General features: G+C 36.1%; 1 protein-coding gene across 1 annotated transcript in view; it reads left to right on the forward strand.

Moving 5' to 3' along the window:
- Window positions 1-406: 406 nt before the first annotated feature.
- The window catches only part of RALYL (RALY RNA binding protein like), a gene marked incomplete at its 3' end in the record, with an annotated part of 107,380 nt that continues 80,509 nt past the window's right edge, over window positions 407-27,277 (forward strand). The window contains exon 1 of the mRNA XM_081323588.1: window positions 407-793. Within this exon, the coding sequence (XP_081179714.1) occupies window positions 538-793 (256 nt within the window). The 5' untranslated portion in view covers window positions 407-537. The remainder of the gene's footprint in view (window positions 794-27,277) is intronic.

Consider the following 27,277-nt stretch of genomic DNA (forward strand, 5'->3'; position numbering starts at 1 on the left):
CTATAATCCACATAATAGCTTTACTTGATTTCCTCTTTTTCCCATAATGTTCTCTTTTACAAACCTTAAGTTAATACAATTCTTGTTGTTTTAGTAAATAACAATTGAGTATAATTTTTTTCTAATATTTCTACAGATAATCACATCAATATAATATTTCTTTTCTATCTAATCCAGTGATGGTGAACCTTTTAGAGATTGAGTGCCCCAAAACTGGCCCCTGTCTGCCACCCCTGCCCGTGCCTGCTCCACCCCCCACCCCTGCCCACTCCACCCCTGCTCCGCCCCCACCTGCAGGGCCTTTGTAATAATGCCGCTTGGGGTGTGTGTGAAAGCCCTAATAAGCAGGCATATACATAGAATGAAGGCTACTGCTAAGCTTGTAAGCCGCCCTGAGTCTTCAGAGAAGGGCGGGATATAAATGGAATTTTAAAAAATAAATAAATAATTCTTACATTAATTTATACATGTTTTTAGGCAACTAAATCAAATCCTTTGTCATCTTTTTTTCTAGGGCTGAAATCAAGTGAGCCAACCATGACCGGCAAAACACAGACCAGTAATGTCACCAATAAGAATGATCCCAAATCCATCAACTCCAGAGTCTTCATTGGTAATCTTAATACAGCCATTGTCAAAAAAGGAGATATAGAAGCAATCTTTGCAAAGTATGGAAAAATAGTCGGCTGTTCAGTGCACAAAGGTTATGCATTTGTACAATACATGAGTGAGAGGCACGCGAGAGCTGCTGTGGCAGGGGAAAATGCCAGGATCATTGCAGGACAACCACTGGGTGAGTGTCTCCATGGCCCCTCATTTATTCATTTTATTACAGTTTTTTTAACGTTCTTCATTTGTAGATTCATTTTTTTACAGTATATCCAGCCTGAATTCACATGAATTAAATTAACTGTATTTTGTATGCATTCTATTAGTAAGCAAAAATTACAGTGCGCTTAGAATTCTTACATGATCAAGGAAATTTAGGACTGCATAAATAGACATGTGCATATAACTCTTGTGGAAGAACACAACATGTGCATTTTCAACTGTGGGTATTTCTTAGACCCACAAATCCAAAGGTCAGCCCTTCGGCATGAATTATAACCTTGTTTAAATGTACCATACTTAACATGAACCAGTGTTTATGATTTAGACAGCAAGTGTAACTGCTTTAATTGGAATGAAAACGTCCACATTCCTTATGTCTATAAAAAAGAAGAGTGTGAGTCCAATGTTCATTGTGTTTGATTCATGAAATTCTAAATAATGGCATCATGAAAATACAGATAGGAACTTCTCATTAATTATAATGAAATTTGGCTTTTGAGAGTTGTACCAGTAGACTGGAGGTCATACTCATTATAGACTTTCCTAACTTATAAGTTGCTGATACAACTTTCATCTTAATATTTAAGGGGGTATTCAGTAGCTAGCAAATAATATATAAGATATGGTATAATTATGGAAAATGAAATAAGGGCAGCAATAGGTTGATTCAGGAAAAGCTTTATCCAGTCTGCTGCCCTGCAGAAGTTATTGAAGAATTTTCAGGTACTACAGTCATTAGTGAGTTGGTATACTACTCAGAAGCCGTCATTTTTATGGAATGTCTGTATTGTATAGAAGCCAATAAGATATGTTTTGTTATTTGTATTTAGATGTATAGAAACCTGTTTGGAGTAATCTTTAAAATAAATGGGAGAAAACCACAAGCCAACATAGTTCAATTAGATTTTCTGGAGAAAGATTATGAACGTGCACTAAACATTCTTCTCCTTTAAAAATGTACTGCCACGTTACTTAAGCCATTTGTTCTCTGATGCTGTGCTATACATTCATAAATAAACATTTGTATATCTCTATTCTGCTTCAAAAGACTCAGAGTGGTTTATTAAAAATATAAACATAAATAACAAGCATCATTTTCAGGAAGAAAACATTTTAACTGTAGCCCGAGTCCACCATCTGCACTGATAGTTTATTAAAACAGAAAAAGGTTTCACCGTCTTACAAAATTTCTGGCAATAATCCTGAAGATAAAATTTGCAGGATAATTGTATCATACACAATAAAGAGTGAAAATATTCTGTACGATTTATTCCAGAGATTTCGTAAAATCAAGTTTAAGTTTATAATTTTATAATTAATTGTTCTTATTAAAATGCTCATTTTTTACTCTGTTCTTCTGAAATTTCCCTTTATTCTCTTTTTCTTTCCTTTCCCTGACATGAGCTGGTTTTTTTCCAGAATATGCATTTATTTCCATGATATGTCTATATTTGCTTTTTTCTATTGAAATTATTGGGGGGTTGCTCTTTGGATACATTAATACATAGTTTTTAATAAGAGCTTAGGTTATTAACTAAGGTTATTTAGTCCCTTGATTTAATAACAAAAGAACAATAAAAATTTGTCTATATCCTGGAATTAAACATACTTGTGTTTATGGTTTTTTTAAGAAAACAAAACAGCCATTCAAACAAAATTTGATCTACCTCTTGAGCTGAACAACTATTAGATTTTTGTTAGCAAAAAAATTCCTTCCTCCCTTCCTTTGTGGGGAACTAATGCGGCATAATGGTTGGATTAGGTATGGAAAAACTCATGTTCTAATCCACCTAGGGCCATTGACTGAAAACAGTGACACAAGGTTCTACTTCTAATTTATCCTTGGCCATGGAAGTTGACTAGGTAACTTGAGGCTAGTCATACTTTCACCCCCAATCTACCTCACAGGGATACTGTTGTGCAGAAAAATAGGAGGGAGGAATATCTATGCTGCCTTCAGTTCCTGAATGAAAGGCAGGCTATAACTCTAATTAAAAATAAAATGAACATGTGTATTTATAATAATTGCTAGAAGAATCAAATGATTAAACAAAGATTAGGAAATATCACACAAAGGGTATATGTTTAGTGGGTTTAACAAAAGGTTAAGTACAGCTTCTTTGATAAGTAAATTTCGTTCTATGTAGTCCCTTTAAATATTATTAAAAAGTTGTCTCTCTTCAGATTTAAATTAGACACTGTCTCCACCAAGAAAATGCACAGATTTCCTGGCATGGAGCGACATATAGCTTGAAGTAAAGTGGACACAGATTATTATTTTGGACAACATGTTCTCTTACTTGTCTTTGAAAGTATAGTTGCCCTCCAGGAGGTTTTTAAATCACAACAAGCTTAAAAACAATACAACGTATGATATAGGTAATAAATAATGTCTTTATCAAAACAGATTGTTTATATATATATCTGTTCTATATTAGATTGATGTGGCAATTGGCAATAGAGTCATTTTTATTCTTTTCATCACATATGCCCTGGCCATCAAATCTCTTTTGAGTCTCACTGCTTGTCATGACTTATAGATATGTAACATTCCAACTTTCAGAGCTTGTAAACTTCAGGGCGAATGAATTAATCACAACAAATGGAGTCTTCTAGACTATGAGTGATGTTACCTTTTATGACTACTCTTTCTCATTTCTAAAAGATAACCCTTTAATGTAAAACAGTTTCCATTCTATCAAGAGGGCCGAGTATTTGTATTTTATTTTTTAGATAATGCAGAACATGGTTACAGAATTTGAGAAAACAATCCTAGATGCTTTATATAAAGACATTGTAGCTAATGATTATTATATTATATTATATTATATTATATTATTATATTATATTATATTATATTATATTATATTATATTATATTATATTTATTATATTATATTATATTATATTATATTATATTATATTATATTATATTATATTATATTATATTATAATATTATATTATATTATATTATATTATATTATATTATATTATATTATATTATATTATATTATATTATTATATTATATTATAATATTATTGATTATTATTATTATTATTATTCAGTAGTTTGTTGGTCTGTTTGCCAGCATCAAAATTCCACCTATCTCTAGAAATTCTGCTCCTATAACATCCAAATAAAACTGATTAAAAAGCCACACCATCGTAGCATAAATATAAAGAAAGAATAACTGTATAAATAATTCATTGTAATTCTCCAAAAGGTCTCTTAAAGATCCAGAATTTCATTGTTCTATGGAAAGGTACAACTGAGAAACACATTCTATAGTGATGGGGTAGCCTTGAAAAGGCCTCCTTTTGAGTTCAACCCCTCCTCAGTTTGTTAAGTGGAAGAATATATGATTAATTGAATGGGGTGGCAAGATTCCCTATTGGAAGAGATGGTTTTATATGTATCCTGAACCTAAGCCATGTTGATTGAATTTCACTGAAAATAAAAGTATAGTTCCAATAATATTTTTACAGCATTCCTCACCCTTTGAGTCACTACATTTTTCATCAGGTAGTCTTCAAGGGTAGCTCCAAGTATAACATGTTACAGTAGTTTGCCCTAAATAAAAATAAATTTAGTTTCCATTATAAAGTGGTTTACTCTTTATCCTCTGACAAACTTTCTGATTCTAGCAAAGAGAGGTGTGTAGATTTAAGCTTACTTTGAAGTTTGCCATCTGCTCTACTTTCCTCCAAGCCTCATTAATTGGCCTTGGTCTCATCACAGAAAAAAACTACTGATCTAGCTGCATCACAGGAATATGGTGTAGATTTCATCTGCTTATGTTTTGGTCTTCAGAATGCTATTTAAGCTTCCTGCTATTTACAGGAAAGGGATATCCAAGATAACATAATACTGTCATAGCTTCAGTAAAGAGTTGCAGAAAGGAACTTTATGGTTAGGTAATCTTTTTAAATCACTATATTGATTAATGGTTGCTTACACATTATTATGTTAATAAAACATTTGATAGTTAATCAAATATTAAAAAACAGCAAAAGTTCAGCAAAACAAAATGGCAAAAATAAACCTGAAATATTGAATGATGAACTAAATAGCTGTGCAATAGCTCAGGGGTCCCCAACACCCGGGCCATGGCCCACTACTGGGCTGTGGCTTATTTGCAACTGGGCCACGTGAGCAGTGGACCGGTCTGCACATGCAGCTTGATTCACATGAGCAATGGGCTGGTGCATGCACAGCTGGATTCAAGTAACCAGCGAACTGGTGCATGCACATACTGCTCGACTTGCACAAGTCATGGGCTGGTGTGGACCCACATGCAGTGCAGCTCAACTAGTCAAACTCTGTGTGCATGCAAGTGCATGCTGGCTTACTGCTTGTGCAAGTTGAGCTGTGCATGCACATGCGCACCAGCCCACCACTCATGCAGCCCAGTTCCCCTCCTCCCTGCTAGCCAGGCCGCCAAGCTGGAAAGGATGGTTGACTGCTGCAGTAGCTCTAAAAACATCTCTTTCTATCCCTGTCCTTTTAGCCCAATTCTCCATCTCTAAAAATGGGCCTTGAGAACGTAAGACTATATAACTAAGTGGGGCAGACTACGTTGCAGGAAGTGCAAAAGGAATTTGTGGAAAGTCTAATAGACCATTTATTTCCTTAATTTCTCCTTCATTTGATTGTTACACCACCAACCTTGAGCAGATCTGTTTCCTATTGAAAATAAATATTGCATAAATTATAGCAGTAATTCTGATGAATATTTATTTCCAGAGTTTATATGCTACAGTTGTTACTGCTCTGTGCAGGGGTGTCTGCAGAAGTCAAGATGGTAGGCATAAAGGTGCAATCACAACTTTAATGTGGCTTGCACTTCAAAAACAGGCCAGTGTTTGATCACAAAGTCATAGTCACCACATTGACTTTTTGATCAACTACTGTAGACAACCCAAATTCAGTATATATCTTGTGCTCAACATTATCCTAAAATCTTCTCTGGTGTGCAGTGTTTTCAGGGTAAACAGTTGGTGTGGAACATGTTTCCTGAGATTAGGAGGTTTAAAAGCCACAGCTCTTCTTTTTAAAAAACAAAAACAATCCTAGCGTATAATATAAAAGATAAGTCAGTCCAATTGTGACTGACTCAAGGGGGTGGTGCACATCTCTGATTCTCAGTTGAGGGAGCTTGCATTGCCTGAGAGACATTTCCATTATGCAGGTGGCCAGCATGAAAATATGGAATGCAAGTAACCTTTCCTGCTGAGGCGGTACCTATTCATCTACTAGCAGTTGCATGCTTTCGAACTGCTGGGTTGGGATATAAACATTCAAATAATGTGGAAAAGGAAAGGTTAAATAGTATTCAAATATTGAACAATAAATGGTGACATATGGATCAATTTATTACTGCTACATAGTACTGAAAGAAAAACAAGCAGGGTAAAAACGCCTTTTATTTAACTTCAAATTTTGAAGTTTCCTTTTTAAGATCAAAAGGCTTATTTGAATTTACTTGAGCATATTCTGTCATAACTGGGCGAAGTGCAAGCTATTTTGAGAACATTTTACTGATAGACAGGACTTTAAAAAACGTAACTCCTACATAATTTTATTCAGGTAAACATCCCATTGACGTCAGTAAGACTTTCACAGAAATTAAAGTGCTGGCTTCAACTGACTGTTTAGCTCTTGATCTGGCATTTTATATTTGTATTCCTTCCCACACTGTGCAATTTCAGAGGGAACAAGCATGAAATTACAATAAAAAAATGATGCTGCATTTTCCTAAACTTCGGCACTGCTCCAATTAATTGAATGTGAGTTATAACAGAAATAGACTCTTCAATTTAAGCTCTGTGCTAAGTATAGCTTCTCCATGAATGTGATTTCCAAGTCTTCTTCCAACACAATCATTAATTTAGTTAACCCTCTGGCATTATGATGCCATTCCTCTTCTAATATGCTTTTGGTACTGAGTTTCATTACGGTCTTTCATTTGGTGTTGCAAGGATGGCAGAGAACATGGAGGCTTCTGGAAAAACATTTAATTAACTTTCATCCCCACCTGTCAAAAATAAAACCCAAAAACTCTTAAGTTAACATAATACATGTATATTATACCATATTGGATGGTTGTCAAATACTTTAGAAATTTTAAAGTACCCAATCTGGATCATTCTAAAAACTGGCTATGAATTATTGTTGTGCTCACTGAAGAAGTATTACATTTGCTCATAGGTCTATAATCTTGAATTAAATGGCAGTATAACCCTATATCACTTGTTATATCTATGAGCAAGAGCAGAGTAGAAGTAAAAATGGTAGAACAGAACCAACAAAGATACTATAGACTGAATGTTGTTTGGGGTAACTACTCTAATATTCACAAAAATAGTAATAAACTGAAAGAGAAAAACTCTAGTCCAAGCAAGATTCATAATCGATAAATGTGCCAGCTGCACCCAATCCAGGATTGAGAGGCACTGGTCCTGATCATTGATGCCCTGCTTGGACTATTGCAGTCTTTCTAGATGGGGCTGTCCTTGAAAAGTATTGAGGTGCTCCAGAAAGTAATGATTCATGTAGCTTGAGACATACCATAGTATGCCCATATCACAGCACTACCATGTGATATACACTGGTTCCCAGTAGGCATCTCGGTTTTATCTGTCATCTTTAAAACCTACATGGCATGAGATCAAACTAAATGTGAGACCTCTCAAAACAGTGAACATGCTTTGGGTCTCCTCCATGACGCAGTGCCACCTAGTGGGCCCTAGGAAATATGCCTTCTCTGTTATGGTACTTGGCCGTTGGATTAGCCTCTCCCAGAGATATACCGTAGTTTCCGGCGTTTAAGACTACTTTTTAACCCATGAAAATCTTCTCAAAAGTCAGGGGTCGTCTTATACGCCGGGTGCTGAAAATTTAGGGACAGGGCTGGCTGGAAAACCTGGAGCGGATCTCCCATTTAGTCTGCGCAGGGAAAGCGGGACCAATTGGAGAAGAAGCTGCAGTCTGTGATTTTTTACAGGCTGGGGTCTGGGCGTCTTTCCTTCTAAAGTTGAACAGCAGCTGTAGTATATCCCAACTTGAAAGGCAGGTGGGGAAGGCAGCAGCCAGAGCAGCGGCTTAGCTCTAAGGACACATTTGACTCAGGAACTGGGCGGGCTGGCTGGAAAACCTGGAGCGGATCTCCCATTTGGTCTTTTTTTTTTAATCCCACTTATATCCTGCCCTTCTCCGAAGACAGGGTGGCTTACAATTTAAAGCACAAATCAATGTGCTTAGCAATAGCCTTCATTCTGTGTATATGCCTGTTTATTAGGGCTTTCACACACCCCCAAGCAGCATTATTACAAAGTCAGATTATTGCCCCCAACAATCTGGGTCCTCATTTTACCTACCTTGGAAGGATGGAAAGCTGAGTCAACCTTGAGCCTGGTGGGATGCGAACCTGCACTAATTGCAGACAGCTGGTGTTACTTAAGGCTCTGCGCAGGGAAAGCTTTAGAGTGAATTAGGAAAAGTGAAAAAGTGAATTAGGAAAATAGGGAACGGTTGCTGGAATTGGGTATGTGTAGCTTAACGAAGAGAAGGGTGAGGGGTGACATGATAGAATGATCCAATATCTCAGGGGCTGCCACAAAGCAGAGGGAGCCAAGCTATTCTCCAAAGCACCTGAAAGCAGGACAAGAAGCAATGGATGGAAACTAGTCAAGGAGAGAAGCAACCTAGAACTAAGGAGAAACTTCCTGACAGTTAGAACAATTAACCAGTGGAACAACCTGCCTCCAGAAGTGGTGAATGCTCCAACACTGAAAGTTTTTAAGAAGAGACTGGACAGCCATTTGTCTGAAATGGTATAGGGTTTCCTGCCTTAGCAGGGGGTTGGACTAGATGACCTTGAAGGTCCCTCCCAATTTCTTCTTCTTCTTCTTCTTCTTCTTCTTCTTCTTCTTCTTCTTCTTCTTCTTCTTCTTCTTCTTCTTCTTCTTCTTCTTCTTCTTCTTCTTCTTCTTCTTCCTATTATTATTATTATTATTATTATTTGAATTAAAATTACCATATTAAAATCAAATCTGATGTTTTTTAATTTTTATTTGGTGTGCGTTGGAAGAGGGGTAGTCTTATACGGCGAGTATAGCCCAAACCCTATAATTTAACAGGAAATGTAGGGGGTCATCCTATACGCCCAGTCGTCTTATACACCGGAAAATATGGTAGATGGCCCACATTATGTTTGTTTTTTAGAAGGCTGTGACTCTTCCCCCAGGTATTGGAGCAGGATATTAATTTATTAGAGCACTTATGTGTATATAGGCTATATGGGAATACTGATATCCAAGTTACTCTTGGAATGTACACCTTATCTCACTTCCATGGGAAAGCTATCTTCAAGGCCTCTAAAAAGTAAGGAGGCTAGCTAAATCTTAGAAAATAGAATAAATTATGATATAATATAAATACTATAATAAAATATTGTGATACTATATTCTCAAAAAAATTATAACGATTCATTGGAAGGATAATTATGAGATCAAAATATTAAATTCCAATCTTCTATGTAATTTTTATGATCAAAATCACTGAAATCTGTTTCCAAAAATGCTACAGTATATTACATCTGGAAGGATTCAGCTTATTTCATGTTAAATTTCTGTCTGAATTATAGTCAGCTTTTAGTTGAAGTTAATATTTGTGTATATGACTAAACAAATAACAAACAAATAAATTTATCTTCCAAAATTTAGCCTGATTTACAATTTGGACTGATGTTCCTGACTAATCAAGTTAGTTGAAATCTACTATTGTTGTCTTACTAACTTGTATGGATTAGACATTTATACCACCAAAGCTAGTATAATATTATAAAAAATGAATTTGTTGTAAAGCCATAATCTGTTTCAAAGAATAATAATTCAGAGTTACCTTTTCTTATAGAATAATAAATAAGGTAAAACCTGTTGTTTGCAAAGGTGCTTTTTCAAGACGCAACTGGACTTTCTTGTTTTTCTTTGACGATGTTTCACTTGTCATCCAAGAAGCTTCTTCAGCTCTGACTGGATGGTAGGGAATTGAAGGGCTGAAGATAGAAGTCAGAGGTGAAGAAGCTTCTTGGATCAACAGCAAAACGTCTTCAAAGAAAAACAAGAAAGTCCAGTTGCCTCTTGAAAAAGCATCTTTGAAACAAACATGATCTGAACGACTGAGAATCTGTATAGATCATTGATGGCGAACCTTTTAGAGACCAAGTGCCCAAAAACTGACCCCTCCCCGCCACCCCTGCCCGCGCCTGCTCTGCCTGTGCCCACTCCACCCCTGCTCCGCCCCCGCCCGCACGGCCACCCACTCCCTTTACGGCCTGCCGCAGATCACCCAGGCGGCCCAGCAGTCCTATGGCAGCCACGCCTTCCACCTATGCCCTGCAGCATCAACTGCGCGCGACAGGGTGGGAGGGCAGAGTCATGTCCCTGCTGCCTGGCTGCCATGTTCTTGGCTGCACTCCTCCACGCGGGCCATGCTCGGGGCGACAATCTTCCAGGGGGACTGCTAGTGAGGAGGGGGCTGTGGGGGGAGGCGGGGCTGGGGCAATGGTGCGCATGCCCACAGAGAGGGCTCTGGCCACCGCCTCTGGCACGCCTGCCATAGGTTCACCACCATTGGCATAGATTGTTATTTGCAAAATTTGCACTGAGTCATGCTGTCTAATGCCATGTTTCCCTGAAAATAAGACCGGACATTATATTAATTTTTGCTCCAAAAGACGCATTAGGGCTTATTTTCTGGTTAAGTCTTATTTGGGGGGAAAATATGGTAATAATTGCGTCTGTCTAGCTGATGATCTTAACTGTGACTTATTTTGGGGGTGGGGCTTATATTACAAACATCCTGAAAAATCATGCTAGGGCTTATTTTCTGGTTGGGTCTTATTTATGGGGAAACATGGTATAGACATCCCTCAGTTTGTCCTGCCTGTGTTGAAGCAACTATGGAATTTACTATTCTCTTATTGAATAACACCAGGAACTTCATAAACTTTGTGGGTCAGGAGAGACCTGATTTTACAAGAAAATAATGATAATCTTTAGAGTTCCAGGAGATAATATTCTAGCATGATTCTTCCAGAAAATCCTTTATTCAAACGGAATAACCATACAACATGTCCCTTGATTGTGGTTGATTCAGATTTTTATTTATTTAAATACAGCAGCTTTACTATTTTCCCATTTCTCATGACCTTTCTGTCTCATTTAGTCTGGAAATTGATTGCTGTTCAGCATTTTCCTTCCATGCTAAAAGCTGTTACTCTGCAGGGCTTACATTTAAAGCATGCCAAGCAGCTATTTGCCAGGCGAGATGGAGAAAAATGCTTCCTGAAATGCCACTTATGGGCTTTATTTATTTCTTGTATTTGCTTTGGAAACAGTAATTGTTTGATTTCAATACTGTGAGCAAGGGAAAATGGCTTCACGCACACACGAGCAAACTGCCCCCAGTCAAGACTTAAGGTTTTACATTTAAAGTATTGGTTATACTTTGCAACTTCTACATTGTAGTTCCAACTCAGAGACGTCCCAGAGGGCTAGGCAGTAAAGATGAACCCAGATAACTGTTGAATCAGAAGCAGAGGGGATGAAAGTGCTGTGTAGGATCTTCCCTTGCAACCAATTCTGCAGAATTTTCTCAATAAACTCATCTAAGTTAATGACAAGGGATTCAAAACTTCAGTCCTCATTACTGTATATAAACTTACATCAAAATGGCTTCTCAGGGCTTGCTTCAGAATAGACACCAGTATAATTGCATAGTTACTCTGTAATTTTAAGAAGTAATTTTGTTACTTTTACAAGGACATATACATCCATAAAGGGTTTTACATGGTGGTACTTGGTATATTTTGTGCTGAGAAAGACATTTTATATGGGCATATTATTCATACTTTATGCATGGGCAGAAGCACTCGGTACATGGACACTTATGTCTTTTGTCCCAAAGCCTGCAAGTCTAAGGTCTATTAAATTGAGATTTACAGTACTGTACTTGAATATTTCTGAAAACTTTTCAAAGACAGACTTTTATAAAATGTATTATAATATTCAAAGTAGAATGGAATGAAATTTTGTATCAGCCTGGACAGATACGTTATATCCAGAAGAGACATGCTATTTTTCACAGTATGGATAAATCTGATAATTTCAATCCACGAATCTGATTTTTCAATTGGTATATAACTAACTTTTTAAAAACCTGTCACTTACCTTTGTCAGAAGAGCATAAGATGAGCACTGCTAGATTTAATGTCTATCAAGTCCAGAATACTGAGCTATACATTGGGCAATTAACAACTAGGTGCCTTTTTTGTATTACATTTTTCAGTTTTGTGCAACCTTGGTACAGACTAATATGTCTTGATTTACATCCAACCTATAGGAATGTGTAAACAGTTTCCATGTGTTCCATTATATATATTCTGGCAGTTTAACTTGCAAATATTAAGTATCAGAAGAAAAAATGCCAGTAATTTTATCTAATGTTCCATAAAATATGGATTTTTGTTAGCCCTTTCTTTTGTGTAGCAGCGGCCCCCAACCATTTTGGCACCAAGGGATAGTTCCATGCAGATCGCAGTGGCTGTTTCATGCACTGCCTGGATCCCACGCATACACAGATGGGGCTTTGCTCACTTCTGTCGCCCAGTTCCTGGCAGGCAGCAGACTGGTGCTGGTCTGCAGCTTGGGTGTTGGGGACCCCTGATGTAGAGTGTAGATGATGTGGCTCACTGGGCTTCTTTATGCTCCCCTCCCCCACCTGCTTTTCCTGCTTTTCCTTTCCCAATGAATCTAAATCTAACAAAACCAAATAAATGCTATGTAGAATACTGCTGAAATTTTAAGAGACAATGACTATGATGGAAGTCACCAACAGAGTGAGGGAAGTGGAAATTTTGTTAGGTGACAAGGTAATTCTGTTTTGCTCACTTTTAATATTAGTTTAGCGCACTACAGTTTGTCATCCAAAAGTAGAGGTATTGGCTGAAGGTTTTAGAGCATGAACAAAAGGAACAGTTCTGTAAGTGAAGTACACTCTTGTTTGTGCTAAAATTGAAATCATGGAACAAAAAGAACTGTATCTTGGCAGAATCCAGCTTGCTACTGTTATCTTCATTACCCACTGTGGATTGTTGCAAAACTTGGACGGACTGTGTCCTTATAATGTAACCGCCAGTGCAAGGCTCATTACTCTCACTCATGTAATTTTACAAGACCACATCTACTTTTGAGAAACAGTTTGGGTGATTATACAAAGTAGAATGTCACCCACCTAGAGGACATTGTCTCCTAAATAATCTCTTTTTCCTTGCAGTCTTTGTAATGTTGGTGATCAAACACTGATTGCTTCCTGTGAATTTGACTTTTGAGCTTCTCCATATGGAGTCTTTCTATTTCTTATATGATACTTGAATAGATTGTCTTTGGGATTCCAATAAGTCATACACAATGTAAAACCAATGAAGATAAAATTGTGAAACTAAAATGTTTGAAGATAGACAGCTCCAGCTTTTACAATATATTCAGTTTATGTAACATTTGGACAAATTATACAAGGCTTTTTATTTCTGTTGTAGAATTTCTAGAACATCACAAATGTTGCCGTACTTTATTCAGCTTTGCTGAAATGATATAAAATCTACCTCTTCCGAATCTTTTGTCTTTACAACTGTTAGTTACGTATATGCAGTTGAAATAAGAAGTAGTTTGTTTCAGATGTCAGCAACCTCTATATAATTATTCATCTTTAAGGTTTTCATACTTACATATATTCATAGCCTAGAAAATCTGATACAAATTGTACTGATATAACATTGTTGCTTATGACGGCAAGCTATGTACAGAACAAAACAGATTTCCAATTGTGTGGCATTAGTGAACAATTCATGTTTTCACAATGAGCAACAGCTCTTTAGAGATCTCTTTGACATTCTGTGTGGGAGAACTTTGCTTCATTGAAAAGATCTTGATCGCAATCTCAAGTTTCTTTCAACAGATTTATTCTTAAGGTTGTGCTTTGCAGTTCACTCTTTATTTCATTGTTATTTTATCAGACCAAATGTTTTACAATAATTACTCACAGATTGCCTGATATTGTAGAAAAATTATTTGCATTCATGCAGTAGCTGACAAATAAGAGCCTTATGGTAAAAAAGAACAATATGTACTCTAGCTTTGGGAATAGGTCTTAGTCTACCCCCTTGACAAGATATGCACAGAGATATGGGAGTTTACATTACTTGAATCAGCCTCTTTGTTTAGTCCAATTTTGTCAATTCTAACTAACATGGCTTCAGGCAAGAGCTTTTCCAGCTGAAAGTGGAAATGCCAGGGACTTAGCTCTATATATTGCATGCAGACATGTGCTTTACTAATGTAACAACTTTAACGTTCATAAAATTTTACATACAAAATAAAACGTGTGACACAATAGGACCATATTTTAATAGGAGAACACATATTTTGAATATAAAAGATTCCAGGTTCATTTACTGGGATTCAGATAGCAGGAGTTATGACAAACATCTCCAGAAAAATTGCTATCAAACACAATGGAAAGTAAATAAATTCCTATATTCCTTGAGAGTTAGAGCTGGCCCTAAGGCATTTGCATCTTGGTGCAGCCTTTAATATGGAAACTCATTCATTCATTTCAATAGTAAATTTATACAATCTATAGAGTTTACCTTTTCTAGTGAAGATAATTTTATATAGTATCCTATCCAACAAAAGCCAGTCATATACACTGAGAATGAAGAATGTGAAAACATTAAATAATTCATTCTGAAGGGAGTCCAAATCTGCCATTAGACTTCCCATTCTAACCAAAAATTTAGATTGCTGTCCGTTTCATTCATTCCATAGAACACAGTAGATTTCCTTTAGAATTAATGATATTGTGATGGGAATAGTATGTGACAAGTAAAACTGCAATAGGGAACAGGCTAAAGATAGTATCTCAATATAAGTTAAAATTTAATGCTTACAGATGTCTTTAGTTTTCCTTTACTTAACTACCATTTGTTAATCTGAGGTCAGTTATTATTTTATTTCTGTTGGAGAAAAAAGAATGTCACCTTCAAAAAGTGGCATGTAAGTGATACATTTGGTATACCCGTGATGTAGATTAGCATCTTTTATGTGTTCTTACTGCTTACTACAATACTGATACAAGTTGGTTTGAATTTTTTATCTAATATGCAGTTTCCTAGAAACTAATTAACATTTATTTATACTTCTACTTACATAGTGTTTTTGAGCTAAGAAAGTTGCAAATCTCTATAATTTATGCTAAAATGACATGTAATGGAAAGTAGAGAGATGGTTAGGATAATTTTAAGATAATTGTATTTTAATTGCTAAATTAGAAAGTAATTCCCATAAATTGCACATCATACCCACTAACTATAATGTGGATTAATTCATTACAATTAATGTTAACTGTAAAAATCACATGAGTATATTATGATTGTCCACTTATTTCATAGGATTTCTAGATGAGATTGCAATTCTTTTATTTTATTAATGAATTATCAGAATATTTTATTAACTGATGAAAATCTGAAAAACAAATTGTCATAAATGGAACCTGCCTGCAGTTCATGTTGTTTCAAACTATTTATAAATGGGTAAAGATTATTGGGGGGTTATCATGGCAGATAAAACTTTGGCAAAGAGCTGGCAGAGCGGGGAGGGGAGTTAAATGTGTCATCAGTTTAGAGTCCTTGCATTGCCACAAGAGATCCACATCCAGCTCCCTGTGAATACGTTTAACCTGTTGACTATAAGTTGACTAGATTCTTGTGTATAGGTTTCAATAAATTGTCTGTCCTGCAATCTTACAAATAGTCCTGACTCATTGTGCCAAACATAAATGCAAATATCCGTGTTCTCCTACATTACTGTCATGGTTGCTTCTTTAGATTAGAGTTCACTATTTCAGTTTACAGAACACCCCACATAGCAAAAGGGAGGAAGAGAAAGTGTGCTTGTGTGTGTGTGTGTGTGTGTGTGTGTGTGAGTATGAGAGAGAGAGACAGACAGACAGACAGACAGAGAGCATGAGAGAGACATTTGAAAACAATAGAAAAGAGAACATGATTAAATACAGGGAATAAGCTATTAACAATATTTAGTATATGTAAATATAGTCTTTTAAAACACTCCTGCAGCTGCTATTTTTAAAACTATAGCCCTGGCTTGCCACTCAAAGACCAAATGCAATTCTTGGCCTAGGAAAAGGTAATTGGGCAGAAAATGTGCCATTGCTAAAACAAATTATAGGTTCTGCCTTGTAGCACAGATATATTACATGTCCTACAATTCTAATTCTGTGGCTTCTTTGGCCAGGCTAATAATCAACCCATCACTAATGGAAACTCCATATTTCCAACTGGGGATTGAAATAAGTAAAATGGAAAGTCAAGTGGCATCCTTTACCAGTTAAATGGCTATGTATTTACAAATTTCTGAAAAATATGTCTTGAACCAGAGAAGATCTTGATTGGCATAGATGAGTCAGGTACTATTTAGAACATTTGTACTCTCATTTTCCGCTGCCTGTGAAATGACCATAGCTATAGGAAACTGAGCGTGAAAAAAGAATGTTTCACAACTATAGTGATAATTTTATGATGAAAATGTATCAGTATTTGAACCAGAATAATAGTTGGATATTTAAATATGCATTACAGTTTTTGTAAGCTTCTTTCAACATACTTTCAAAATGGCAAGCTCTAACTAAACAAGAAACAATTGCATTAGCCCTGCATATTTAACGGTTTTACTTATCTGGAGACATCTGTTGCTGTTGCTGTTAGTAAAACAAGAGAAAACATTTCAGAGAAAAGCTACTTAACCTTTCTACCCAATAGGAGAATGTTTTGCCTAGCAACTTAATTCCTTTTCTTCTATCCCTAGTTAGTATTTTTGCATTCTACATGAAGGTCAAACTCATGTGAGAAAGTAAAGCATGTGTTGCTGTGATGTAGATCAGGGTTATTATTTCCAATCTTGGCTGTCTAACACAAGAAGGCCTGCTTATAACATGCAGGTAAATTACAATGGGACTACTCTGCCATGGCAAATGTGGTAAGTATCCATCCCAAGGATCAATGGGACTATCCATTATTGTTGTTACTATTATTCACAGGACCATTAGTTAATATTAAATTGTTTTAATATAATGTTTGGGCATCAATGAACAAATCTGAAACTTAGTGCAAATAATATGAGCTGAAGAGATTGGAGACCCCTCTCTTAGATAGTTGGCTTACTATTAAATTCACCTGAATTGTGTTGTTCAATTCATCTCTTCATTTATTTTCCGTCTCTCTGTGCTACTCCTTTTACTTTGTAAATGCAAATATAGCCCCTCCCGACATTCAGCATTCACCATCTTTTCATATTTATAGACATCTGATCTTAATGAATTTTCCAACTGCTTACATTTTCAGACCAGTATCAATATATCAGTAGATTCTAAATCACATCTGTTATTCTGATGCTGCACTGCCTGGACACAGATGTTGATGGGCAGGTTTAATCAATAAAGAGCCATTATTTCCAATCTTGGCTGCCCATAGCATGCAGGTAAACTACAATGGGAATACTCTGACAAGGCAAATATGGCAGAGATCTTCAAACTTGCAGGTTTAGGGAAGGGGGGGGGAATCTGTAGTTGTTACGTTTTAGATAAGGAAAAGTTAAATGATCTCTGCATATTATTTTAAAAGCCTTGGTTCTCTCTGAGATGGATTGTTTGCTTGAATATGTTTCATTACCTCTCTAGGTATCAGTTTGGAAGCATGCAAATGCAAGTAGATTAATAGCTACCGCTTCAGTGGGAAGGTAACAGCATTCTGTGAGCCTTTGGCATATAGCCATGCTAGCCACATGACCACAGATTTTATGTTCAGACAACACTGGCTTCCTCAGCCAAGAAACGGAGATGAGCATTGTGCCCTAGAATCAGACACAACTGGACAGTGGAACCTTTAGCTTTTAGTCTCTGTTCTTCTATTTCACTCTAAAATGAGTCTTTATAATTCTTTGATTTTTTTAAAAAAAGGGTTATTTGGTTATTCATCTTCCTTAAGAACAGTATTTGGTGTATTATAAGGTACTGGGTAGGTTATATTATTCTATCATAACAGTTTCTAAAAGTTACAGAGTCTGACTAGAGTTTAGTTTTTCAGATAGACTAGGATGACAAAGATACATATTTACACTAGTTTTACATAATGATTAATTCTCATTTGGAAAATTCAAGGTGCTACTCATTGCAAAATAACACTGAAACTAAGGCTAGGATATGTGTTTGCTTGTTGGTTCAATCTGTTCTTCATTGCTAGTGGGCAACTGTGAAAACAAAGCTCTATTCTTACACAGGAAATTATCACAAAGTGACAGGAAAAATGCTTGGGTGAGAATACATCTAAAGATAACAATATCTACTTCCAGGTACCAACTCACTTCTCTCTATCTCTGTCTCTCTCTCTCTCTCTCTCTCTCTCTCTCTCTCACACACACACACACACACACACACACACACACACACACGCACGCACACACACACTCACATACAAGGATTGCAGGAAGTTGCGGGGACAGTTTTAGGAACTTATATCAACAAGAAGACTTCAATTTGGTTAAAAAAAAACAGTTTCAAAAAGCCAATACTGCCTCCTTCCCCCAGTTTGGAACAGGATGAATATCAAGGACTCAGGTGCAAGATTTTGATGTGCTTTCATTTTAAACTATAACTCTGCTTCAGACATTTATTGATATTTATCAGAGCTTTACAGGGGAAGAAGTGGAAGTGGTTTACAGGTTCAATTTTCAAAGCTAGTCAGTTCAGTATTGCTTCTTGTCCAATTTTCTGACGTTCATACTGCCAGTTTTTCTTGCTTGTGATTCTACTGCCTCAGTTTTCATTGTGAAATCTTTAGAAAATGTTGTTATGGAAAATTTGTTCCCCAATAAAAATATAACATTTTGGAGATAGAGCATTAATACACTTATTTTATTTTGTTATGTTTTACATTGCAAAAATGCATTTTTAGGTCAGGTAACCACATCTGATTCTTAAGGACAAATTCACTAAATTTACTTTTTAGAGTTGTTCAACAGCAGTTTTCTGAATGCATTTCTGACTACAATTATATTCTGCAATTGGTTTGATGCTTCAATGCCAAACTGTTCATTTAAAAGAGGTCCTCGAAAAAGCAAGGTGGGTGTAAATACCGTAATGTGTACTTCTGTTTTCTTATGTGTTTGCCCATTCCAAAATGTAGATTAGAACAAATGGTCTCTGATTTTCTTACCCAGAAGAACAATAATTTCCTTTGCCCTAAAATTCTTGTACATCCATTAGAAAAATAGGAGCGCTATATAGGGTGTATGTTTTAAATTGACTCTGGAGTCTTTGGTTTCTTAATGGCATTTGTACAAAATAGCCTTTGTAGATAAACATTTTTCTTTAAATTTGCATTGTTTACAGATGAAATTGAATATTCTAACATGGGTCTACATGCTATCTTCTATTTTGAAAAAAAAATAACGCCATATTTAAAATATGCCTGTTCTCATATGAAGACCACCTTATACATGTCTATTTTGCTTTTTTTGCTTTATTAACTTACTTTGCAATATTCTCTCATGCACTCTTTTAAATAATGATTGTTTTTTCTAATATGCTAGAAAAAATATTATCCTGATATTTTTAAGATAATTTCTCTTAAGAAGGGAAATCTGCCAGGTTGTCATCTATGTGATTCTTTAATATTCATTACTGCATATCTGCCTGCTATTCTCCATAGAGCAGACCAAGAAATCAGATCAAGGCACTAGGCTAAAAGTGGAAGATCTTGAGTTTAAGCCAGCTAGGTGACTTTGGGCCAGTCACTCTCTATCAGCCCAACTCATTTCACTGGAATGTTGTTGTGGGGAAAATAGAAGGAGGAAGGTATGTTGCACATATTCACTGCTTTGAGTTATATGTAAAAATGAATGAATGAATGAATGAATGAATGAATGAATAAAATCATTCATTCATTCATTCATTCATTCATTCATTCATTCATTCATTCATTCATTCATGTACACAGGACTGCTAAGACTACTTTAACACAACTCAGGTGGCTAGAAAGGCCCAACAGAGGCTTCACTTTCTTAGGGTCTTGCGGAAGAACAGGGTAGAACAGCTAATGACCCTCTTTTACCGGTCTACTATAGAGAGCGTCCTCTCGTATGGTATTGTGGTTTGGTATGCTGGTCTGACAGCCGCGGATAGGAAAGTATTACAGAGGGTAGTTAGCACAGCACAAGACATTGTGGGCTGTTCCCTGACACCACTAGATGACATCGCCAGGGCTCGTTGCCTTGGAAGAGTGAGGAAGATTCTCAGGGATGACTCACACCCTGGATGGTATCTCTTTACTCTCCTACCATCCGGTAGGAGATATAGGAATATAGCCAGCCGTACCAACAGGCTGAAAAATAGCTTTTATCCGTGGGCTGTTAGGCTTTTAAATGGGACATAATCTTATGCAGAATTGACTTGGAAGGCCGGTGTGTGGTGTAGTTGGTTCACATGGTGTGGTGGGATGGAGGGTTTGTTGTCACTGTGTGTTGGGGGGAGAGAGCACGGGGGGAGGCTCAGCTAATCTCAATGTACACATGTTGTACTTTGACAATAAAGGTTTATTTATTTATTTTATTGAGATTGGCTATAATAATAGCATCTTGTAGCTCCTCCCTTTTCTTATATTCTTGTGAATTAGGGATGTGTCTGTCTAAGGCCTTTACAAATACTATCTCCCTGTTGTGAACCTATGTTTTAACCCCTTTTTGTTTTGGGAACAAAACTTGCATATCTCTGTCTAGGTAATCTTTCATACTGTCTACAGCAGGGGTGTCAAACTCGCAACATCATGTGACGTGTCGCGACGTATCGTGACTTTTTTGCCATTGCCAGCAATGGGGTGGGTGTGGTTTCTCTATGATGCATCTGGCCCATGGGCCAGCAGTTTGACACCCCTGGTTTACAATATCCATCAGAATCAAGAAGCATCCATGCATTGACATAGAGACTAAATATGAATCCTGGATAACTAGTGATAGCTGAAGGATTTGGCTCTAGTCAGTGCAAACATAGGTGTTTAAAGTTAATACTACTTGGTGTTGCATTGTTTAATTTCACAGGATTCTTATAAACACATAATTTCCAAATGCTTATTTTAAAATGTATTTATTTAATTGATTCCTATAGCCATCCATCTTAACAAAGTGATAAAATGTTACTAATGGTAAATTATGGTATGCTAAGAAAGCAATATTCCCTTACTTGATTTACATGTTTTAATGACATCCATGCCATGATTGGTTAGATGAATTAACTGCTTATCATATAAGTTAATATGGCACATCACTCTTAATCATAAAGGATGAACCACTCTGAAAACATCTAGAATTGAGTCTTAATTTAGTAATAGTTAGAATCATCAAATCATTCAGTACTAGATAAAGTAAAACTAGACTGGTCATTGGAAGCCACAATGAATTTGAAACTTAAATATATGAAAGTGTGAGTCATTGAAAAAGACCCTGATGGGTGGAAAAAAATGAAGGCAAACAAAAAACCTCCCCAATAATTAATCTCCCTAGGATTTTATAACACATGGTGCATAGCCATGTTGCATAATAGAGAGCACTCACAACTTCATTTCAAATGAAGTTGCAGGCTTTTTTTTTCCTAATCAGCAAGGTAGCAAAGCATCACCAAGCCCTAGGCAGGCCTTTATGTAACTAAATCAGGGGTTCCCAACTTGGGATGCTCGCATCCCCTGAGGTGTGAGATATTCCAGGGAGTGTGAAAACATGGGTTTAGAAGTTTCACTTTCATCATCTTCAAACCAGGTATTACTTTTGTAAGGGATGCGAGAATAGATCAGAAGTGTTCTACAGGTACGGGGTACAGAAAAAGTTGGGAACCCCTGAACTAAATGGTCCTGTGGAGAATGTGTCCCTGACCTGTTTTGGGATCTTAAACAAATCATTAGTAACATTTTGAAAATGGCTCAATTTACATAAGTTAGAATAATGCATATATTGACCAAAGACATGTCATTCTATAAAAACTTACCAGAGCATGTCAAGATTTATTTGAGCAATGCAGAATCAATGTTGCCAATCAACTAAGATACTGATAGACACAAAGTGAATATACTTTCCCAGTCATCTTCAAAATAGTCAAAATGCAGTTATCTTCTTTGAATTCTTTCCCTTTAGTTATACTTTTTACATTTTTATTTTGGGGTTGCTCCTGGTAGTGACAAGTATTTTTCTTGAAGGAGGTACAAACTCCATCACACATAACTATTATCTGATAGTGTTAAGGTTCCCCCCCTACAGAGCTTATGATGGAAAGGCTGTCAGACAAGCCAGCAAAACAACTTGCCACATTACTTCATTTCCTAGAGAGAAAAGGGAAAAGGAGCAATTTTTAAACAGGGATCTGACTGACACTATCCAACTATTTTGCAAAATGTACTCAAAAGTTCAGACAGGAAACTGTTGATTGACTACAGCTAAGGAAAGGCTAAATGTCAGACTTTCAGATCTAAACTTGTGTCCTCTGCCATAGGCTGACAGATGAAGTAGCGTCCAGAATGAAGACTGACATAAGAACTAAAGGTGGAGAAAATGAATGGTTGCTTTACATATTTAACAGGGTTATTTTTTGTATCCATAATATTTATAATTATGGTGTCTCCTGGTGACTAATCTCTGAAATTTTCTTGGCAAGATTTCAGAAGTGGCTTGCCATTGTCTCCTCCCTAGGGCTATGAACTGGCTTCATGCCTAAGGTAGGACTAGAACTCACTGTCTTGCAGTTTCTAATCTGGTGCCTTAGCCACTGCAAGTAGACTTCACTTAACAACTGCCCCATTTAGTGACTGTTTGAAGATTTTTTTCCAATATGTATTACACCAAATCTTTTCCCTCCTATTGTGCTAAGTATAATGTAATTGTGCATTGTGACTGGTTTTTATAAAGTCATGCTAGGTTTGTAAAATAAGACATGATAAAATCTAAGGAAGCCTCCCAGCTACTTAGAGCAGGCCTCTGTGGATTGGGGAAGGTCATTATCAACAGCACCTGCTGGCTTTTCTTTTGGTTGTATGGTCTCAAATTGTGGGGTCTTAATTTATTCACACTAACAGTCCCTGGGAACAAAAACATAGTAACGTTTTCATTCCATCAGACTTTTCTTATTTGTAAAATATGGTGTTGTTGCATAGAACAAGGCAAGGTCCATCATATTAGCTGTACCTTTTCTCATTCCATAATTCCTCTAAACACTTTCTATTGGAAGAGGATAACAGTCTGTAGAGGAGTGCCCAATCTATCTCTGGTGTTTCTCCAAACTGGACTTCTAAATTGGTCATCCCCACTCCCATCCCCTGTATATACTTTCCCAAAGCCTGAAAAAGGCTTCAGATGCTTTCAGTTTTCAGTGTTTCACTTATAAATGAAGGCAATATTTCTATTCAGATAGCTTTAGAAAGCCAAATGATTTCCTTGGTGCATAAATTTAATATGGGAATGCTAGCTCAGCTTAATAGCTATTAAATCATATTTTTTGTTGTGTAAGGGGTAGGTCAAAAGGAGTTCAAGTCCTGTAATATCCTATTCCATAAGAAATTTAACGTATTGATGTTTAAGGGGATTTAAAAATGAAAGAATAATGTTCTGCTAAAGAAAAAGAAGGCTATATTTGCATATTATACAGTTGGATGCAAAGCCATCAATCATCATATTATCTGTACATTGAGAATGATAAATGGCCTTCATTGTAATGAGAGAATTTAATCACACAGAGAATTGAAGAGGGCAAATAATACAAATGCTTCATCTGCAGAAGCAACTTAGTCATTATAAATACATCTAACCACCTTTCTAGAACAACACCATTCATTTGCATGTACACAGGTATCTTAAGCAAAGGTCAAAACCAAGACAATTTTTCTGAAAGCCATCAAGTTTAATAAAGGGGCTACATTTTAGGAATGTATTTTAAAAAGGCAATCCATAATGAAACTCTGAACTGCTTATCTTCCCCTGTATAAAAACTCCTCCCAATTGACTGAAATCACCATTCAATTTTGTGCCACATATTAGACATATCCCAGCAGCATGTCTTTGAAAGTGTGGAAGATTATTTTACAGGAAGACTATTGCTTCCTAACTTATTCTTGCCTATTTAGGTAAATTCTAAATTTACTTAGGTAAATTCTAGTAATATTTACCCAGTTTGTGGTTCTGCCTATCAGTGAAGTCACCACAAACAAACATCCAAATAATCCTAATTATTTCTGATATTAGTCCTGGTGTTCCTTACTTACTTATTCAAAATGCATTTATCACAGTAAAACCAAAATACAATGTGCTATTGAAAAAAACTTGAGTAAATCTATTGAGCTAGAATTGCTTGTTTCAATCCATAGATGTAGCTGTATTAATCCTTTATTGTGCAGCCTACTTCTCTGTCCCGTTAAAGAATTTTGTTCACTAAATCTTTACTATAATTGGACTGGCAGACTAATATGGATTTTTCTGCACCATTAAGTGTTCCTCCCACATGCAAAGTCATTCAGATACACGAGGTTTATCTAGTAAGCCTAAGGTATAATGTTTTTTTAGTATGATCAAGAAGGTATAGATTAAATTACCAGCCTTAATTGTGCACGTGATACACGTAGCATTCCCTGCTAATGACAAGGACAACAAAGGTCACTTTTGGCACTTTTCATACAACCAAAGCCCAGTTTTATCCCAGTCATACTTACATTATTCTATGCAGTTTAGAGTCTTTCATCTGGAGACTCTCATGCAAGCCAACATACAGTTCCACATCCCACCAACTAGGAGATGTAAGCATCTACACATAAATTCTAAAAAAACTACATGAAGCAGAGGAATTTATATACCTTGACAGTGTTTACTAAGGGTGAGGAAATGAAATAATTTAACATGCAAATGTTCATAAAAATATAGTGGCTACTATGTTGTTTATTGTAATGAATGTATGTTTACTCAAGAAAGCAAAAATTGCTGAATATAAGAGCATGTTTCTGTCCGCTTCATTTTATGGTAATAAAAATTGAGTAATCATGTACTGGAAATGTGTAAAATTAAGAATGAAGTGCTGGAAAAATATGGATTGTATACAAAATAAATATGTTGAGGGGGATTAGTATATGAAGAAAAGTATATAAAGGAAAAATAAATGGGTTATGGAATGGGAAGGTATGGAAGAACTGAGAATATTTTACTTGGATAGTTAATCAAATCCTCAAAAAAGATAAACATTAGATGTTATGAAAAGAAATTTGTGAAGCAGTTTTAGCCGTGGAAGGAAGATCTCTTGTTAATCATCATATACAATATGTTCTAACACTGCCATATTTTATCAGCATATACTGGAAGTAATAATCTATTTTACAATTACTATTTCTATAAACAAAAAGGTATATTATTTAGTAAAATAATAATAATAAATAAACATTTGAATTATGGCTAACTAGTACTTGCATAGTAGTCACTAAAATATCCTATGCAGCTTGAAATATTCCTGAAAATAGCACTAATAATTTGTTATGGCAATATACTGTATGAACTCTGAATTTTTCAGACATCGGTACAGTAAAATATTTGGAAACATTTTACTTCCTGGTCTGCATGTTGCAGAAAGCAAAATGATTATTTCAATAATGTAGTTGTTATGTTGAATGCTATATTACTAATTTTCTAGCATAATTTACTTCATCTCTCCCTCACTGGGAATTGGAACCAGTTGATCAAGACAGTGATGTCAGTTATGTCAACAACCAAAGTATCCCAGACCACCTTTAAGATATAGTAATGTGGGCAAAAAAATGCATTAAATTATGGAAAGGATGGGAGAAAGTAGCACTGGACTTAAATTATACTGGATAGAAAGAGGGAATTGTAATCTCCTGTTGTCAGAGGACAGTCAACTATTTTCATGTTTTCTTCTTAGCATGTCATAAAGATTCTTACCTAATGGTGTTATGTCATGTGTTGGAAAGCTTAAAGTGAAATATACAAGCCAGAGTCTTAGTCGAGCTGTGTAAAGATAAATGACATAGAAATTCTTCTGTCAAGAGTAACAGCAAAGCAGCCGGACTGATAATAAGTGACAGACTGATAATTTGTCAGAGTTTGAAGGTAAAAATAATAATATTGTGAACTAAAGCCACAGGTCTCTAGTGTTGCCATTTATAGTAATTCAATTATGGGAATGTGACATTAATGAGATGTTCAGGTCACTAGGAAGAATTAACCTTGTGACTTGTCTTAGTTGCCTGCACAACGTTTTTATGCAAATGTTGACCTTTAGATTCAACCTCATTCAAATAAATCAGTATTTCAAACTGAAGTGTAGATTGCCTAAATTAGCCTTCCATGTCCATCCATTCCAATATAGCTTGTAACAATTCCCAATATAAAGTTTTCTCAAGAAACAAAATTGTTGAATGCTTTAGGTAGTGACTCATAAGTACAGATACGTTCTAAAATCCGCACATCCTTTCCTCAGCCAGCATTTCCATGAGTTTTGCGAGTCAGACTATCTGTAGTTGAATATTATTTGATACAGTTCCCACTGGCCTAGAATTAGAAAGAAAGTTTTGCATACTCAAGAACAAATAGATCTTTCCATTCCTATCAAATCACTTAGGTATTGATTCTGTAATAATGGTGAATGGGCTTAGAAACAAGTCATTCAGTTTTCACCAGATGACTTTTCTTGAAATCCTTAACTATATTTTTACAAAAGGAAATATTTTTCTCTACTCCCTTTGTTTCTTTTGAGTTGCAGTTGGTTCTTACCTGTTGTCTGCAAAACCCTTGAGATAGACAAATAATTAATATTCTAATAAATCTGTAGTCAAATTTAATAATTGTTTTACTCTTGCAAAATTTTGCAGATTTCTCTCTCACGCATACACCCTCTGTGTGTATATCTTTGCTTATCTCCCTTTCTAGAGTGATCACATCATACAGCAAACATCTCAAAAAAATAAAACTTGAGCTTCTAAGTAATATCCTTACCTACCATACAGCATGTATAGTAGTTTTATTTAAGTTTACAGAGTTCCGGCACCTTTGTTTGATGGATTTTCCAGAGTTACGTTCTTTTCCTATTGTTTCCTTTCCTATCCTCGTTTGTTTTTGAAAATGCCCCGCTGGTGGTATGGTGCGAGTGGAGTCCCCTCTGGCGCTGTCTGCCTCCTCTAGGAGGAGCCATGAGGCGCTGGAGCATCACAGCTAGAGCGTGGCTTGATTGGCTGGGTCGGACCATGTGGTGTGGAAGCCGATGGTGGCGGTGGGAGACACA

The sequence above is a fragment of the Vipera berus genome, assembly GCF_964194415.1.
Source record: "Vipera berus genome assembly, chromosome: 3".
Lineage (NCBI taxonomy): Eukaryota > Metazoa > Chordata > Lepidosauria > Squamata > Viperidae > Vipera > Vipera berus.